Source organism: Colletotrichum siamense, assembly GCF_013390195.1.
Source record: "Colletotrichum siamense strain Cg363 chromosome Unknown KSG_Cg363_contig04, whole genome shotgun sequence".
In the NCBI taxonomy this organism is placed as follows: domain Eukaryota; kingdom Fungi; phylum Ascomycota; class Sordariomycetes; order Glomerellales; family Glomerellaceae; genus Colletotrichum; species Colletotrichum siamense.
In genome coordinates this window covers 1,910,314-1,927,697 of record NW_023501017.1, presented here as the reverse complement: position 1 = coordinate 1,927,697, position 17,384 = coordinate 1,910,314, and the positions used below count along the sequence as shown (strand labels likewise).

The following is a 17,384-nucleotide window of genomic DNA, read 5'->3' as shown; positions in this document are numbered from 1 at the left end:
TATTCCGTGGTGTTGAAGCCTACCTCCGTGTCTGTCCATTTTGGCTCCGGGTAGAGTAGCGATTCTGGTTCAGAGTCAAGAACGCGGCAGCACTAAACCGAACCCGGACGTGCCTGACAGTAGCGCACCCCGTTGATTGGGCCATTGCTGGCAAGATCGGAGAAAAAAATAGAAATGGGACGAACGCATTCGGGTTGCCGGTCGATCTCATCTTTCATTCCTTTCTCCTCCACGGGGAACCCTGATTGCTTGGCTCTGCCGCACCGCGTAGGTGAGCAGCGTCCCCTGACACCTCAGTGCGTATCCTGCAATCTGCGTCAGTATCCGTCGCCCGGCCATGTGTTGATGTGGTCTTGGCGTTGAACTACCCGATCCTGGCCAGAGGGTAGGCCATCGCTCAGATGTTGAGATGCAGATTTGACTTCAGGTCAGAACAGACGCGAGCCCACCGGTCTGGTCAAGCTTGCAGATGACGTCCTTGCGCCTGCATGGAAGCCTGGAGCCAGGATGCCTAGTTGGACGAAGCGCCTGCGGAATAAACAAATAAACAAAGCAGTGCAGACTTCATCGGAGGATCGGCATGGCACAGGTGCTGTCATCCCATCGTCTTCATGCATCTCGTCTCTCGGCCGGCTGCTTGGGCCGAGTCGAGCGATAACATTTTGACCAGGGTGAACCGAGTCTTTGGGACCGTCGTTAGCAAACCGAACCCGAGCTCCCGCGACGGCGTGCCCGCTGCCTGTAGATGTGGCCGGTCAAGTTCTCACTGAAACCATGCAATTGGCTGGGCGAAAACAAGCTTGTTCTCCGCGGAATGTTCATTTGAAATTGTGTCCTGCCTGACAGCTCCCACGCTGCCCTCCCGAATTGACCCCGATGTGCCGGTAACCCGGCTACCATTGTGCTGAATGAGGTTATGCATATAAACTCCATGACGCCCGACGCCACACTCTCCGGAATTGGTATATCAATCCATTATCGGACCATTCCTCGCCTCGTCTGGGTGACGTCGGCCACAACCGCACGACAACCCTCTGTCCAACGCCGTTTGCGGAAGCCTCGGCATTCGCGGCAACCTAAAAGATCAGTGCCCCCGCTGGTATTGAACCACGGTGTGCATCTTAAAGATCCCCCCCTCCATACTGTTAAAGCACCGTCATTTCGGATTAGTTGACGTAGAACATGACTTCCCTTGTCGCCTCAACTTTCGTTGTTGTACCAACTGGCATTGTCGTCCTGGTGTCGCTGACGTTTCCTCGGAGCATTCCGATTCGACTGTGGTAAACGGTCAACTTTATCGGTTCGCCGAGTCGTGGCATGTCGTGGGCCCGGCAATCGCTCGTCGAATCTTGAAGTTCCGGTCGGTCCTGTCCTTAGAGTGGTTGAGTGCTTCCCGATTCCTTCGCGGCGGCTATCGCTTTCGCCTCTTCAGCCATCGCTTTAGCCTTGGCGTCGGCGTCGTCAGTGGATCCCGGGCCGGACGGAGAGGAGCCGTCGCCCCCCAGACCGTAGTCGAGCTTGAGCATTTCGTCGAGGACATTTTCGTCAAGGTCGTCTAGTCCATTTGCTTTGGTGTCAGCTGGTTTGTTCTGGGCGTCGCCTTCGGCTTGCTTCTGCTGCTCCTGCTTCTGCTGCTCCTGCTGCTGCTTCTGCTGCTCCTCTTGCTGCTTTCTCTGCTCCTCTTGCTGCTTCTGCTGCTCCTCTTGCTTCTTGCGCTCCTCTTCTGCTTGTCTTGCGGCCTCTGCCTCACCTTCTTTTTTACGACGCTCGTCCTCCTCCGCTTTTGCTTTTGCCTGTTCTTCGGCCTTCTGCTTAGCTTCTTTTTCTGCCTGCTCTTTCTCTGCGTCGGTGGGGCCTATACCTCCTTCTCTGTTGTCGCCGTCGCAGCGTTCGCGTTCGAGTTTCATGTCCATGATCAGGCTGACCTCGGGACAGTAGTCAAAGATCTTCTTCCGCTGGGTCGGGTTCTTCCAGACTTTGTCGGGAAGGTTTTTGCCGCCGTCGGGAATGTGGTATCCCATCGGCTTCTCCATGTAAACCTCTTCAACGGCGAGGGCGCCCTTCTTCCCGTGCGCCACCTTCTCCCCCTGCATCACCCACAGTCTCTTGCCGTACCACTCATCTTCTGCTTCTGTGTTGTTATATCTCTCCTGGAATTGCAAGACCCTCTTGATAGAGGACACTCTACGGAGGGAAAGACCGCCGTTACCTGAGAAACGGTCGTCGGGCGTTCTATTGGTGGGTTAGGACGGCAATGGTATTGATGCATGGGGTCGACTTACTTGGGCGCGCCAGCCCAGCTCCAGTCCAACCATTCATTCAGACTCGTCGGAGAGTTGGAGCACAGAATGCTGTCCGACTCGAACTTGAGGATCCACTCCACACCAGGGAGGAATTCGTCGTAGAAACGTCGGTCGGTCAAAAGACGGTAAATGTGCTCCTTGGACTCGATCGACCAAGGCTCGGGAAGGACCATCAAGTCCAGCTTGCCGATGATCTGCTGGTGCTTGACGCCGTAGCTCCGAGAGATGCTTACGGTGCTCTTGTTGGAGCCGATGAACAGGAATCTCCAGTCAGGAGGCACGACAGACGTCATATGCAGCAGCTGGGGAACTAGGTGAGGGAGCGGACGAGGCTCGATGATGAGCGCAAGCTTAGACGCATTGTATCTAGCTCTCGGGTCGTCGGTCGGATTCCAGTCGACCTTGATCTTGGGAATCTTCTGCCGCGCCTCATCCAATCGTGACCTGAATTGCGCCTTGATCATGGGCTGGTAGCCCGGGAGGATGTGGGCGAACCACCATCTGCACGAAATGTCAGTTGCGCGCACAGGGTAGAAGAGCACATGATTGCATATGCAGACGGGAAGACGAACGTGATAGCCAATGAGGCAAGAAGCAGGAGCTTGCCTTTCGTAATGGCAAAAGCGCTCGTTGAGGAGGTTGCGGCAGCCATGGCGAATAGGCGTCGACGTCAAAGGACGCGCAGCGAGACGAACGTGAAGGGATCGGCTGTCGGGTGTTTTGGACGGAACAGTAGTGAGTGATGGTGAAGTCGAAAAAAAATGTCGAGGCAATACTCTCAGTCGAGGGAACGAAACGCTCGGGGTCGGCGGAAAATCAGCGGCGCGTCATATCGAGTTGTGAAACCGCCGAGAAAGAATGCCAATATGGACTTGGTTTCGCGTTGTGGACAGCTTGACAGGTCCCTAGAAGGGAATTGGAGGGAGTCCAGAAAGTTCGCCCCGACGCGCAGGAATTCCGGGGGTATTGAGGCTGAGTATCGTTCGGGTTCGGTGTGCCGGGAGGAATTCAGAGACAAGGTCTGCGAGGGATAGCAAAACGAAATACAAGGGGTTCAAGGGCGATCAGAGAACCTGAGATAGATAGGGCACGCAATGGCAGATGACGAGTCGCTGCTGGAGGTGCCGATACTGCTGGGTCGAATGTCATCAAAATGTCCGTACCGTTGGCCACGTCCGCTTCACAGCGCAAGCCTGGGGGTCTAACGGATTGGGCGCGGGAGGAGGGGGAGGCCTGGAAATCAAGCAATTCCACTTGCGCCCACAGCAGAGAGCACGCACCAGCACTAACACCAATGATTTGGTGAGGAGGGTGGGGGGAGCTACTAGGCGCGGGATATGTGGGAGCGAGAACAGAGGGCCCTGCAAAGCGTCTAGACTGTGGTTGATGGTGTTCGAGATCGAGTCGGCCTTTGGGGGAGGACGTGGAGGTGGTGGACTGGTGGTGGCACATGGAGCACATGGGCGCAAGGGAGGAAAGAGAGACAGAAAAAAGTGACCGGCAGGTACCCGCAAGTACCGCCCGGCCGCCCAACGTCTGGTGCTGGCGTGGCATGCAGGGAAGGAGCTCTTCCCGTAGACCCCACCTTCCCGGGTCGCTCCTCCCTTCCACGTCGCCCTTCCCTGCGTCAACCCAACGCCCGTGGACTGAACAGTGAACAGTGAACACTGCAAGAGCCCACGGCGGGCGGCGGGCGCCCGGCTGAGGGAAAGGGCCCCCTGCGTTGCGACTCGCTCTCGTGATCCGGGGTGAGCGATTCAGCACCGGCTCGTTGTCTCTCCGTCCAGTCTCTTTTGCGCCCATCACAATCACTTGAGATCATTTCCTCTGTCAAACGGGTTCGTCAATCATCTTGCAGCTCCTCAATCGCCCCAACTTTTAATTGCCACGAACTATCATTACTCGAATTAACCTCACCTTGCATACAGTCTGATATGGAACCACCGCCCATTCGTGCACGGCTTATCGCAACTCCAGATGACAGTCGAACCTGCAGCAACACCACTGCATGAAGGCCTCAGTGACGGCCGTCTGCATATGCGGATGATGTGCCTGGTAATAATGGCGCTGCCCAGCTGAAGCTCTGAGCAGGCTGCGCTCGATAGCCTTCCGCCCGAGAACAGCGGCGGACTTTAGGACACCGTTTCTTTTCCATCTCGAGAGGTGAGTCTATTTGATGCGGCTTTTCAACGCCCGCTCCGCTCTACGCTTTCCATGCGAGCAACAAGAATGCTGCCGTCGTGTCGTCTCCAGAAGGAAGTTGGAGCTTCTCCGGGTCCGAGGGGCGATATGGGTACGGCCAAGACATTGTTATCTCACGTCCTCCCTGCATGGTGTGGAGGAACCAACCGAGCGAGGCTGGAGCCTGGAGAAACAGGGCTCGCGATGTGCAGCAAGGGCCATCTATTGTGACTTACTGGTTTTGCCCGCCGGGTTTGACTCGACCTAGAAAACCTCCCATTCACAGAATCGTACAATGTACGCGAGCGAAGCAAACCAACGCATCGGCCTCCGGTGCCAAGACAGCAAGACACAGCATCATCCGTTGGCTGCATGAGCCATCACAGTCGGGCGAATTGCTGACGGTGTCACAGTGTATCAGTGTGGGCGCCGTTCGTTCATGTAATAGCCTTTCGTCTGAAAAACTCAAAAGCGATGATCATTTCGAAGCCTCGAGAAATTTGAGACAGCACCACACACGGTCCTCCCTTGTGTGCCCTTGCATCCAGTCTTTTTTGGCCCAGGGTCTCGGTCTGTTGTACTAGCTGGGGAACCGAGATTGATTTGACGTTGGATCAAGCGATTGACGAGGCTCCCGTGAGTCTGTGACAACTCGTCTCGAAGAAGCGATTATCGGGAGCCCATATGCTACCCGTAGACAGCGCAACACACCATCATGCTGCTAGCATTGGGCGACGCGCTGTGATTAGTACCCCTGGGCTTTAATACGGCCCGGCTAATGGGTGACACGGCCGGCGATACCGAGAGTGCGGCACGGGGGACTGTTGGTTTGCAATTGCGACCATGGCCTGCACGTACTTGGTAAAGAGCAAGGTACCCTGAGTCTCGGAGGCTGTTGCGAAAGTCGCCGGCGCTCACGAATCGGTTCGCGGGGCAAGATGAAGAGACGAAAATCGCTGCGCCCGCCGCAAATTGCATTCTGTCCGCGACCGCCGTTCGTAAAATGCCATCCTGTGACCGACCGACAGCTTCGTGGCGCTTCGTATCAGTTGCGGCATCCAGCAGCTGGAAGACGTCGTCGAGTTGGAGTGTGAATGGTGGCGTGACTTCCCGCTGCCGTTCGTTCCTTATTCCCCTGCCATAGTACACACCGAATCGAACCCTTCCATTCTAAATCTGGAGGATCCCACCCCGGGTCAAACGTGTGAGGAGAGCTGCAAGTCAGAGGATAATGGAGGGGACGGCGAAGGAACCGCACTCGCAGTGCGGATAGGTGGCCTGGCGAAAGCATCCTGGGTCCTCATCATCGCGCTTGGCCGTCACCATCGGTGGGATACTTTGTGATACCTGACAGGTACTCGACCGATTTAGATGCTGCTACAGTGGCTGCATTGCGCGGTTTGACAGGGGCTCGGCGGTCGTCGACGGCAGCCAGGGGTGGAAAGGCTGCAGGGGAGCTCGCTTCACCTCCAGTTCTCTCGCTCCTCAGTTGCATGAGGAGCGGTGGTTGGGTGCTCCAGTGTGGGAAAAGAAGAAAATCGGCTCGGCCGTCTGGGGGCACTAGCAGCCCACTAAAACGTCCCATTTGCCATCCCTTTGGTTGAAACTTCCACGACCCGGGGCCTGGCCTGTTTGATTGGAACTCGCTGGCACAACTCTGTCTGGCCCAGGCGTGGGAGGCTGGCGTGGACAGGTGCCAAGTGTAAGGGGGGGAAGGGAAGGGGTGCAGTGTCTTATCATCAGATAGTTTTCCTTCCGCGACCCTCGACGAGCAGCCTGGCATCGTTTTGAAGGGAGGCAAGAGCTACATTCATTGCGGGTTCGCTGTTCGAGGCCCTGCCGCAGGAAAGTTGCCGCCATCTTAGTGCAAGTGGAATCAGCGCCTCTATCACATCACGCTTTCTGGCCAGCTTTCTATTTCCCTCTCACTCTCTTTCTTCCATTCTCAACCTCCAACACCTCCTCTGTCCTGCATCTCCATCGCGGGCCATGAGCTGGTATCCGCGCGAGTAGCCCAGTCTATTCGCCATCCGCTGCCGTCGTCGTAATCACCACCCGGCCGCGGATCCGGGCATGCCTTAGTCCTCCCCTGGCACGCTACCGCCCATCCGCGCCATCGACCTGCGTAATCGCTGTGGACCGGACGGCTCTGCGAATCGCCAACACGCCCGCTCCAACAGCCGGTCTGGCCGCCAACTTCCCCGACACAATTTCCGACAGAAGCATCTCCTCGCTGCAACTGCCGCGCCGAGACCCGTCTCCCAGCGCTCTTTACCAGCCGTCTTGGCTCTTTTGTCAAGATGGCTTTACCACCTCAGCCAGACACCAACATGGCCGATGTGAAGCAGCAGGTCAAGGTCCTGCTACTCTCCCTGTGGGCTCTGACGAGCCGCCGGATGAGAGTGGCCGGCGCCTTCGTCCTCTTCCTGTAAGTTCACCGTCTGAATTATCACGGGCTGTTCGCTGCGCCTGTGGACGTGCGCCGCACGAGTTACTGACAGAAATGACAGCGGCGTGTCGGTATGGCTCTCGCTACCCACGATCAAGACGATGACCGTCCCAAAGGTCACCCTCGAATACGCACATTCACCATACAACCACTCCAAGGTCGCTCTCCTCGTCGAGAATCGACCCAATCCTATCCTGGCGCCTCTGATGCTGCATTTCATCTCTGTCGTGCCCCCGGACTGGCGCTTCCGATTCATGGGCTCCATTGACTCGGTCCGGTCAATCAACCAGTCTGTCGCCATTCGCGAGCAAGTCGCCGCTGGCAAGCTGGATCTGACCTATATTCCCTCCAACATGAGCACCGCCGGCCAGGAGATGATCAGCCGCTTCCTCACCAACCTGTGGCTTTACGAGACCGTTCTGCAGCCTGCCGAATGGCTGCTCGTCTTCCAGACCGACAGCATTCTGTGCGCCAACAACAGGCAGAATATCAACGACTACCTCGAGTATGACTGGATCGGCGCCCCCTGGAACCCCGGCGGTCGCTGGGGTGGCAACGGCGGTCTGTCCATCCGCCGTGTCAGCGCCATGATCGATATTCTTCGTAACCAGAAGCGTGTCGATGGATCCGAACCCGAGGACGTCTGGCTCGCCGAGCGCCTCGCTCACCGCCCAGGCAGCAAGGTTGCCAACGGTACCGTCTCTTTGATGTTCAGCGGTGAAATGCACACAGGGCCGGGTACCGTGATCAACCACGACGGACCCAACTCGACTTTGGAGGCGGCCGCCGAAGGCGAGCTTGTTGCCGGCATTGACGACTACCGTGAAGGCTACTACGAGCCCATGGGATATCACACTGGTGGCAGCGGTATCTGGTTACACAGCGCCATCTGGGGTACCCCGGCCCTACGCAAACACATTTGGGACTACTGCCCGGAGGTTAAGTTGACGTTGGCTATGGACGCCGCCAAGTACGTTCCGGGTACATGCAAGTCCAACTGGAAGAGAGGAATCGACATCTACGAGGACGGAGGCCTGGTCGAACGCGAGGAGGAGATTTCCGAGGAGGAGGCTCTCTCGGCTTACCCGTTCGGGACCGAGATGATTGACGGCGAAGAATACCCCAAGCTGCCACCCAACTTGATGATGTGGTAGCGCCTTGCTCTGTATGAGAAATTTCACTTTCAATCTGCAAAGGACCACATTTCGAGCCATGGAGGGCGCATGGGGCGAAGTTTGTTACATTACAGGTGGTTGTTACCACTGAATTTGGCTTGGCGTTTGGAGGACTGCTCCTGAATGGAAAGCGGACAAGACAGCTCGTGGAATGAGTCATGTATGGCATAGATCATTAACTTTTCGAAATAACCATTTGAACAACACAACTTGAGACGTAGATCCTCCGTAAGTCGGCCCAGCCCGGCAGCGAGGCGGTCGGAAATGAAGGTGATCAACTTGTGCAGGGCGACGCCCCCACGTCCTGGATGTCGCACAGATCTCTTCTGTCGTCCTTTTTCTCAGTCGCGCCGCAATCTACCTGCCGTACGCCGTCCAGAGTTTCTCAGAGTTAGAGAGACACGGACACCCATGCAAGAAACCGGGGCGGCCAGCGGCAAAGGGAAACCTTGACAAGACCGATCATACGCGCGCGAGAACAGGTGCATAGACCTACCTGCATGTGTACAGAAGTAAGGTTTTTCCATTGTCGAATTCTGCGCTCGGATATCGGCTTCCATGGAAGTTGCACATACTGCCGTACGACGGGAGCGACCTCCGGCGGAGGTTTCCGGCCTTGCTTGAGCCCATTCCCCGGTTCCATCGCACAAATCTCCTGACGTTGGCCCGGTGGGAGCAATGCATCTCGATTAAGTTACGATCTAGGTAGCTACAGGCAAGATGGCCGCGGCGGGCCGCGAGACTGCAGAAGTGCAGAACGGCCCGTTGGCGTTGAAGGTTGGCGCGTAGCCCTAGCCAACGAGATTTCCACCATACACTGTTGGCTGCGTCAGGAATGAAGGCGAGCAGAGGCACCCAAGAGTAATCGGATATCGAATAGGGCTACAGAACACGGGTCGCCAGGATGTCGGCAAGCCTCTACTGGAGTGCGTTGTATGTCTTAATAGTAAACCAAGAAATGGGTAGACAGGAATCAGGACCAGAGATGGTCGGATTACAACAAGTAATTAGAGCACGTATCCGCCGCTTCCAAGACACTGCCACTCCCTCACGCCCGTGTGCTCCTCGAGCTCGACGCACCACCAGAGCACCTCCTTCGCCTTGTCGATCTGGCCGCTCTCCTCGTGGGCCCTGGCCAGCGCGAACCAGGCCTCCGAGTTATTCCAGGCGATACCTAGTTTTGTCAACGACGACAAGAGACCGTAGGCACGGTCGCGCGCCGCGAGGCGGTCAATCTTTGGCAGTGAAGCTGCCTTGTACGGCGCAGGTAGTTTCTCGTCCGACTCTGCCTTTTCCAGAGACTTGATGGATGAAGCGGTCGTTGCTGACTGATGCGCACTCGTCTTGCCGACGCCTGAGCCCGACGCACTGGAGCCCAGTCCGAGTGGCTCTGACGGGAGGCCGTGCTGCGGTACCGAGATCTTGGGCAGATCTGGCGCTGGCAGTGACAGACTTGAGATGTTTTCTGGCACGCTCAGCACCGGAACTGCCGGCGGCGGCAAGACCTTCTCGGTGTAGATATCGAGCAGAATATTGGACAAGCCCACGATCGCAGCAGCGTGATCTGGGAAGTGGGTGAGGGCCATTTCAAAGTCTGACCTCGCGAGGTACGGCGATCCCTTGGCCAACGAGAGATATCCCAACTAGGTATGTGTCAGTGATTACGTGCAGTATACCGGACGAAAGATACTCACCTCCGCCCAAACGTCTCCGAGCAGTTCGTCAACCCCTTTCTTTTCCGCCCAGCCATCGCCCTTCAAAGACAAAGCGCCGGTAGGATCTTTGGCAACCTCGGCTTCGAGGATGCCGACGAGCTTCTGGGCTTCCGAGATGGCGCCCTTGCTGTCCTCAAACATGCCCGCCCGGCGATAGAAACCCGCAATCATCAACCACACCTTGACCAGCAGAGCAGCCCGTTGTCTCCGCTCCAGGTCCTGAGGAAAGTGTATTAATGGCAAGGGGTTCGAGATGGTATATGTAGCACTGGCAGAGATTTCGGAAAAGTTGGTAGACCGTGACTTCTGAGAAGTATAAGACTCAAGGTGATGGAGTGACCGGCCCCGAGAGATGGTTGATGCCGTGGAGGCCTGACGGTTTCCAAGCGGAAACTCGCTTTGTTGCAGCTCGTCCGCGGGGGTGAAATACACCTCGCCATCGAGAACAGTTGGCGCGTGAGGGTTCGTGCCTGCGCTACTAACACTTGATGTCCTCTTGCGGCCGCCGCTGCTATCACGCTTGCGAAGACTGTGCCTCTTGCCAGACTCGCTTCTTGCCCGGCGGGTGACGCTAGAAAGTCTGCGCGATCGCTTTTCGTTTGGCGATCCGTTCTCCTGAGTGACCTGGATGGTCGGCGCGATACTTGCAGAGGTCTGAGTAGTCATTGGGCGCGCTGTCCTCTCAGTCTCCGCTATGCTTGCCCTCCTCGTTCGCTGCGAACCAAAGATGCTGCCCTTCAGACTCCTCAACGTGCCTGCCGAGCTCTTTGGTGGGAGCATGGTGGCCCCCGTCTTGGGCGGTTGCGCTGTAGATTTGGCTTCGAGGCTTCCGAAAAGCCGGTTGAACAGCGACAACAATTCGGAGCTTGCGTTAACAGCCACATCGGGACCCTCAAGAAGCTCAACCAGTGCGAGCTGCGTCATCTTGACCTCGAGAATGCTCTCTCTCTCCGTGTCGTCCATGTCGTCCACGACCCCTTTACGTTCGTTGGCAATCTTCTCGTCCTGAGCCTCGGCATCATTCAGATGCTCACTCTTGAAGTGGAGATCCTGCCGTCCGAATAGGACAGAGGGGTCACGGAACTGCTCAAAAGCGCCCTCGCAGGCCTTGGCAGCCATGTTATATTCTTGTCTCGCACTCAGAAGGAGGGCCAAGAGATGCCAAAGGGGAACTAGAGAGCGCTCCTGCCAGAAGGGGCCGTGATAGAGGCTATGCTCTTCGTCCGCAGACTTGTTGGATATCAGAGCTGTCTTCACAATGTCGATTGCGGGGGTAAGTTCCCGCCGCTCAGCCAACAAAAGACCCAGGGCGAAGAGGCTGCGGACATCTCTAGTGCGGCCCAGCTCTGGGGAAAGCGACTTTCTCAGACACCTGATTGCCTTTGTCTGAATCTCGGTTCGTGACGCTGCGTCGTGTGTGATTCTCGACCAGTGGGCCTGCGAGAGACCAATGGCTTGCCACGACAGCGCAATCAGGTGGGGGCGGATCTTGGGGTGAATGGTAGTCGTCTCATCCTCTTCCGGGACACTGTTCTCGTTCTCGACACCATTCTTCAGTTGCGGCAGTCTGAACAACCAGTCCTCGAGCACATTGCCAATGTCACGAGCCTTCTCGACGGCGTCTTTCCCACCGTAGCGACACAAAGCCAGAATGCATTGCGACATCGTCTCGAGCACCGTCCCGTCATCGTCGAGATTGGCCTCGAGGTGGCCCGTTTTGTCGACTCTGGCCTTGCCGTGCTTAACCAGATCCAGGTATGAGTCGAAGGCCTTGAAAGCGAGATCAAACTCGGCCACCGCAAGATGAACCGTAAACAGACAGCGAAGGATGGCAGTGGAGTGGTACGTCTTGGTTGCGCAGTCGTAGAGAGTATCGAGAACACCTCTGCTGAGGCTCTCGCGTCCTCCTTGACCAAGGTCCTGTTCTTTCCAACCGCGGCCGCAAAGGATAGACCAGTTGCTGACGACAGTCCTTACGAATGATTCAACCTCTTCCCTGGTTTCATCGGCTTTAGGGAAGGTGGTTTCGCCAATCAGGAGCGCTTGGTATGCCGCTTCAGTCTTCTTAAGCTCGATTCTCATCTGGTTCCGTGCTGAGGATTCTTTGGTGATCTTGCCGAGGAACCCTGTCGGGAAGGGCAGATCTAGCTCGAGAATATTCGTGAGAGCCAGGTAGTATTCTAACCACACCTGTCGCCTTGGCACGGAACCCCTATATCCATACCCTCCTGTGACAGGTCCCGTCATCGACTCCCAGTATCTGGCCCATGATCGGAAGCAGGCGAGTGAGTTCGGATCCTCCAGCGACCTCTCGTTTGAGCGCAGAGCTAGGCTGTGCAGCACACAGTATTCCGTCAGGAAGAGCTCCGACCATACTCTGAATTGCTTGTGGGCGTTGCGGGTTGCCGAAGGCGCGGAAACGGATGGCAGCGCAGAGTCAAAAACGACCAGGGCCTCAGCGGTCTCATTGTTTCGAGACAGGCAGTTGGCCTTGATGAAAGCAGCCTTCAATGCGCTGATGTTGGTCCATTCGGAGAGCGTATCGGTAGAGCTGAGCTGCGCAAGCTCCTGCTCGAGGTTCGATGGCAGCTTCGCGGCAGCCTGATCGAACTCGCCAACCACCCAATGCAGCAAGCCAGCGCAGACCTGAGCCTGGAACCTGTCCTCTGGGAACCGTGACTCTCCGTCGACGGCCGCTTCGAGCTTCGTGATGACATTCGCAGCATCGAGGTCCTTCGCGGATACGGCAGTTGCTGGTCGGCCCGCGCCTGAGGGATCGGTCGCTTTTGCAATTGCGCATTCGGTTTCGGCGGCCAAGGTCAGACCTGTAAGGGATTCGAAGTCAGTAGGGTGGACGGGGCCGCGTATGCAGGTTTCGTTCGAGGGCACCGACAGGTTCGGTCAGGCGCATGTTTCCTGATCTTGCGGACGAACTCGGGAACAGCGCTCCAATTGCCGTCGCATCTCGCATCGTCGAGAGCCTTGATGTAGTGGGCGGCCTTGTTCGGGTCGGGCTGCAACGAACAAAGACAAACATGTGGTCAGTACAAAATGTCCAGCACACACAGCTTCGACGTCATGGGTTGGGGCATGGGATGGGCGGTCTGTCCACAGCCCCTGGGAAAAGCACACTCACAGCCATTTTGCGATGCCTCGGCCAGTGCCAATATTTGGGGGAAGATGAGAACCAATTCTACTAGCACGGCATCTGGGCATACAGCATGTTTTGTTGAAGATAGCAGGGGGGCCGGCGGTGGTTGGCGATGTTTAGGAGCCGAGAAATGGCTTAATTAGGAGAAAGCACGTTGCACAAGTGATTGGGAGCGAACGCGATATGACACGCTTGTAGTGCTGCTGCTGCTGCTGCCACTCGCTGCACTAAAAATGACGGTGAGATGGGCTGGACCTCCAAGGACTGCGAGGTCCCTGGAGGGAGCACGGGCCAGTAAACGGGTGAAGATCAGGGGATCCTGTCAGTGCCTGTGAAAGGCCTCTTTGTACTATTGTATCTTTGTGCTCGTTATGCCCCTTACATAACAGACCAGGGGGTCTCATGCGTCCAATCAGACGACAGCAACAGTGGAGTCGACGGTACATGTGAAATGTACCTTTTTCACTTACAGGAAAAAAAGTTTCATTCAGCATCAACAGCCTGTGAAACGAAGACAGCGCTCAACATTTATCGAGTCGGCAGGCCTCGAATACTGTCTTGGAGACTCAATTGGGTCATTTTATTTTTTCCAGTGTCCGAGGTTTAGTCACAATGTCTCTCCCCCCCGATCTGAAGGTGCTCTGCCGCCGCTTGACATCAACACCACCTGCCCAGTTGCCTCATTCGATCCCGGCCTTCATCAACCACGTCCTCCGCTGCAAAGATGTTCTCTCTGCGCCCCAAGACCAAAAGTCCAAAGACGCCGCCTCATCCGAGACGGCGTCTCTGGTCCACAAGTTGAGGACCATCATCACGACTCTTCTCAATGGCAAGAGCGCCATGGGACGCTTCACTGGCGCAACTCTCGTCAAGGCGGTCGTCGATGTCGGCGGATGGGAGTGTCTCAAGGAGTCTGGTCCTTGGGTTCGCAGCCTCTTGGCTATGATACAGGTTAGTAGAGTTGCATGTCCGTAGGTTCAATCGCTGACAGTTCACAGAAGAACGACCCCTTCCCAGTAAAGGAGGTTGCGATTGTCACTCTCGTCAGGATATACTCCCTCATCCACGACTACCAGACCCTCACCAGAGAAATCGCAACACCCACCATCCCAACCTTCTTTAACGCATGCTTGCAGCTGATCAAGCTCCCGCCAGCTGGCCAGCGCCTCAAGACGCCTCTCGTTGTTGTTGAGACCATCCTGGATGCGTTCTCAACTCTCATCCCTCTGTACCCGACCACGTCACGCCCTTTCAACGGCCAGACCAGGACTGCCATCCGGCCTTACCTGGCGCCAACTTCCTCGGATGGGATCACGATCCCCCAGCCTCTCCGCCGCGCCAGCAGACATCTGGCGCTTTCGCTCCATTTCACCACCGCCGGCAAGACGGGACCTACTGATGACTGGAACAAGCTAGTCGAGGAGCTGAGAAAGGACTTCCATTCCAGCGCCGACCAGGTTTTCCGCGCGGTGCAGGAGTCTTGGGAATCATCTGCTCCTTATACCCGCTCCAAGGTTGACTTTGACGCACCCCCGGCCGGAGCCGAAGGAGCAGCCCAGCTGCCCCCTTGGACTGGAATTTCGGCGGGCCGCGATAGACTTGTCGGTCTCCTCGAGTACCTCACAGATTCCCTTCGCTACACTACGAAAGCATCCGTCACCGTACCCGTCGGTGCCTTGTTGGACGTGATCTCCCGAGTCTCGTTGATCAGCCGCAATTCCAAGTCGCAATCCTGGGACCAGGCCCTCGAAACGCAGGCCGCTGTTGGTAGAGAAGAGAAGGAGGAGCTCTGGGCCGTGATGCCGGACATTCACGTTGCTGCGCTCGATCTGTTGTTGGTTCTGGTCCAAAGACTCGAGAACAACTCCCTTCCCCTTGCTCCGGAAATCTATGACAACCTCCTCCTCGTCTTCAAATCTGGCATCAACATCCCCTCGGTGCGCTTCGCCGCCTACAAGCTCCTCAACGAGACCCTCCCCGTCTGCGGTCCCGGCCTGCAGAAGCTCACCGTCGAGACTCTCGGAGTCATCATCCTCGCCTGCTGCCGTGACATCCAGCAGGAGACAGGCTACGTCAAGGAGACCAAGGCGGCTACCAAGAACGGAGCAGACACCAAGAAGAACGGCATCGCGGCAAACGCGGACCTCTTCCTCCCCTCGCAAACGTCGGATGCCCAGTCGTCCTCAAAACCTAGCCTGTCCAAGGACCATCTGGCCGCTGCCGAGACCCTCCTCACCAGCCTCCTTTCCCACCTGCCCCAACAGCACCTCAAGCCCGGCCTGCGCGGCCTCCTCGACCAGACCGCCATCCTCTCCCGCAACAAGGACGCCATGCTCGCCAGCGTCCTGAACCCCTACGTCAACCAGGCCGGCGCCATGTACCCCAGCATCCTCCCCTACCTCTCGCAGCAGTACCCCAACGACAAGGGCGTCGAGATCCTGCGCTCCAACATCCGCATCTCGACGCAGACGCCGACGCCCGCCGACGACTTCGGCGCCAACGCGACGGCGACGCTCGCGGAGCTCGAGGCCGAGGAAGCCGCCAAGGACGGCGAGGAGGAGATCGTCTCCGAGATCGAAGTCGCGCAGGACGAGGAGATGAAGGACGCGTCCGCGGCTGCCGGGACCATTGTCGTCGCCGCCGCCGACGACGACAGCAACCCGTTCAAGACGTCCAAGGGTGCCAACGCCGCGCCGGCGGAGGTCGCGAACCCTTTCGCGGTGTCGTCCGCGCAGAAGCGCAAGCTCAACGACAGCGACGCTAGCCCGCCCAAGAGGCAGAGCGTTGAGAGGAAGGTGGAGCGGGCCGTCGTGCCCGAGCCGGCTGCTAAGCCCGATGAGGCGGGTGACGACGACAGTGACGACGAGAGTGTCCACTTGAACATGGATTTAGATGACGATGAGGAGGAGGATGAAGAGTAGGCCAGATCATCTTTTTTATTTCGTGTCATTTCAAGTGCAGATGGGCATGATACCCCCGAGGAATATTCCAGCATTTCAACTTGTGAAGCCAGGGTATATAATTTGAGGAAAAAATGTGCGAGCTCGCGACTCCATGGTCTAAGCTGTATTCTGTTTACACGACACTGTGAAATCGCAGTATCCAGGGCCACGAGGCCGTTGACTATTCTCGAAGTATGTAAAGCGTATCCCGCGTGAGAAACGGGCGTAGAGTGTAGAAATGCAAATCCCAAGGCAATCCCGTCGATAGCCTCTCGCAACGCCGCCCAGTGAAGAGGTTCTCCACCAAACCCCCGTTCCATGTGTGAGCCAAGATATTTTTCAAAAGCAAATTTGCAAACCAAAGACCGTAGAAACAGTAACCCCCGTTGCGCGTCGTCTCGTTCAATCCCGCAGCCACGCCCTGCGCTTCTCCTCCTTCCTGGCGCGTCGCTTCTCCTTGAACTGCTTGAGCTCCTGCTTCGTAGGCTTTTTGCCGCTGCGCTCGGCCTTGAGACTGCGTCCGTCGTGGGAATTGGCCGCGGCGTCGACGTCGAAGAAGGCGTTCATCTGCCGTCTGCTCTTGGCCTCGTCCGAGTGCCGGTCCGGCCCGTCGCCCGCCGCCTGGAACTGTCCGGTGAAGCGGTTGAACTGTGCCATTGCGCCGTAGTTTTGTTCCGCGAGCGCGGCGGTCTGCCGTGCCTCGTCCTCGTTCGCCTTGTCTCCCTGCGCGTACCACGCGTTCGGGTCGTAGTCGCCGTGGATGGCGGGATTGTAGCCGCCTGCGGCGGGTCGGTCGTTTGCCGGTAGGGGGGGAGGGCCTGATGGAAGAGGCGCGGCGGTCGCGGTGGTGCCGGGAGCTGCTCCCGTGTCGGTTGAGGAGGAGGCCGCGGCGGCGCCGGTTTGCACGCGCGGGTTCTCCCACTGCGTCTTGCCCGTGAAGCGGTTGAAGAAGAAGTACGCGTTGGAGGTGGGATCCCACTGGAAATCCCAGCCGTCGTCTTCGGCGGCAGGAGGCGGCCCTGAGGGCAGCGGCGGGGCTTCGTTGGGAAGAGGCGGCGCATCGTCGTCGCCGGCAGGGGCGTTGTCGTCGGGGGACGCGCCCTCGCTGGCCTCGCCAGACTCTGGGGAGCTGGCGGCAGCCTTGTCGTCGTCGGCGCCGTCGCGAGAGTCGTCTGGCGATACAGAGGAGCTTCGTTTGTCGTCGGCCGGGGCATCCGCGGGCGTGCTCTGCTCGGGATCAGCCTCGCGCGGGGAGGCGGGTCGCGGCGACTCTGACGCCATGGTTTCAAAGGGATGGAATGCAGGGTTTAATTCGATGGTGCGTCGCGAAGTAAGTCAGTTGTCTGTCACCGAGTAACAAGAGTCTGTCGACCTGGCTGGGCCCTCATAGCTTAGTGGTGAAGAGGTCGACGAACGGAATCGGAGAGTGCGCGCGCGTGCTGGGGGTGGTGGGAGAAGACAAGGCAGA

General features: G+C 57.5%; 5 protein-coding genes across 5 annotated transcripts; 2 read left to right on the top strand and 3 right to left on the bottom strand.

Moving 5' to 3' along the window:
- Positions 1-1,373: 1,373 nt before the first annotated feature.
- CGCS363_v006467 (Reticulocyte-binding protein 2-like protein a) lies at positions 1,374-2,955 on the bottom strand (the record flags this gene model as incomplete). The annotated part of the gene is made up of 3 exons (XM_036638316.1): positions 1,374-2,232; positions 2,283-2,804; positions 2,876-2,955. 3 exons carry the CDS (start codon positions 2,953-2,955, stop codon positions 1,374-1,376), a joined length of 1,461 nt encoding a protein of 486 aa, XP_036495431.1.
- A 3,829-nt stretch (positions 2,956-6,784) lies between these two features.
- On the top strand, positions 6,785-8,087 carry CGCS363_v006466 (uncharacterized protein; the record flags this gene model as incomplete). Its single annotated transcript, XM_036638315.1, has 2 exons — positions 6,785-6,912; positions 6,995-8,087. The coding sequence occupies 2 exons, from the start codon at positions 6,785-6,787 to the stop codon at positions 8,085-8,087; spliced, it is 1,221 nt and encodes a 406-aa protein (XP_036495430.1).
- A 1,028-nt stretch (positions 8,088-9,115) lies between these two features.
- On the bottom strand, positions 9,116-12,965 carry ypp1 (putative cargo-transport protein ypp1; the record flags this gene model as incomplete). Its single annotated transcript, XM_036638314.1, has 4 exons — positions 9,116-9,751; positions 9,803-12,648; positions 12,717-12,837; positions 12,960-12,965. The coding sequence occupies 4 exons, from the start codon at positions 12,963-12,965 to the stop codon at positions 9,116-9,118; spliced, it is 3,609 nt and encodes a 1,202-aa protein (XP_036495433.1).
- Positions 12,966-13,586: 621 nt separating this feature from the next.
- Positions 13,587-15,895, top strand: rix1 (Pre-rRNA-processing protein rix1; the record flags this gene model as incomplete). The annotated part of the gene is made up of 2 exons (XM_036638313.1): positions 13,587-13,925; positions 13,973-15,895. The coding sequence occupies 2 exons, from the start codon at positions 13,587-13,589 to the stop codon at positions 15,893-15,895; spliced, it is 2,262 nt and encodes a 753-aa protein (XP_036495432.1).
- A 423-nt stretch (positions 15,896-16,318) lies between these two features.
- Positions 16,319-17,197, bottom strand: CGCS363_v006463 (WW domain-containing protein; the record flags this gene model as incomplete). The annotated part of the gene is made up of 1 exon (XM_036638312.1): positions 16,319-17,197. The coding sequence occupies one exon, from the start codon at positions 17,195-17,197 to the stop codon at positions 16,319-16,321; it is 879 nt and encodes a 292-aa protein (XP_036495427.1).
- Positions 17,198-17,384: the final 187 nt, after the last annotated feature.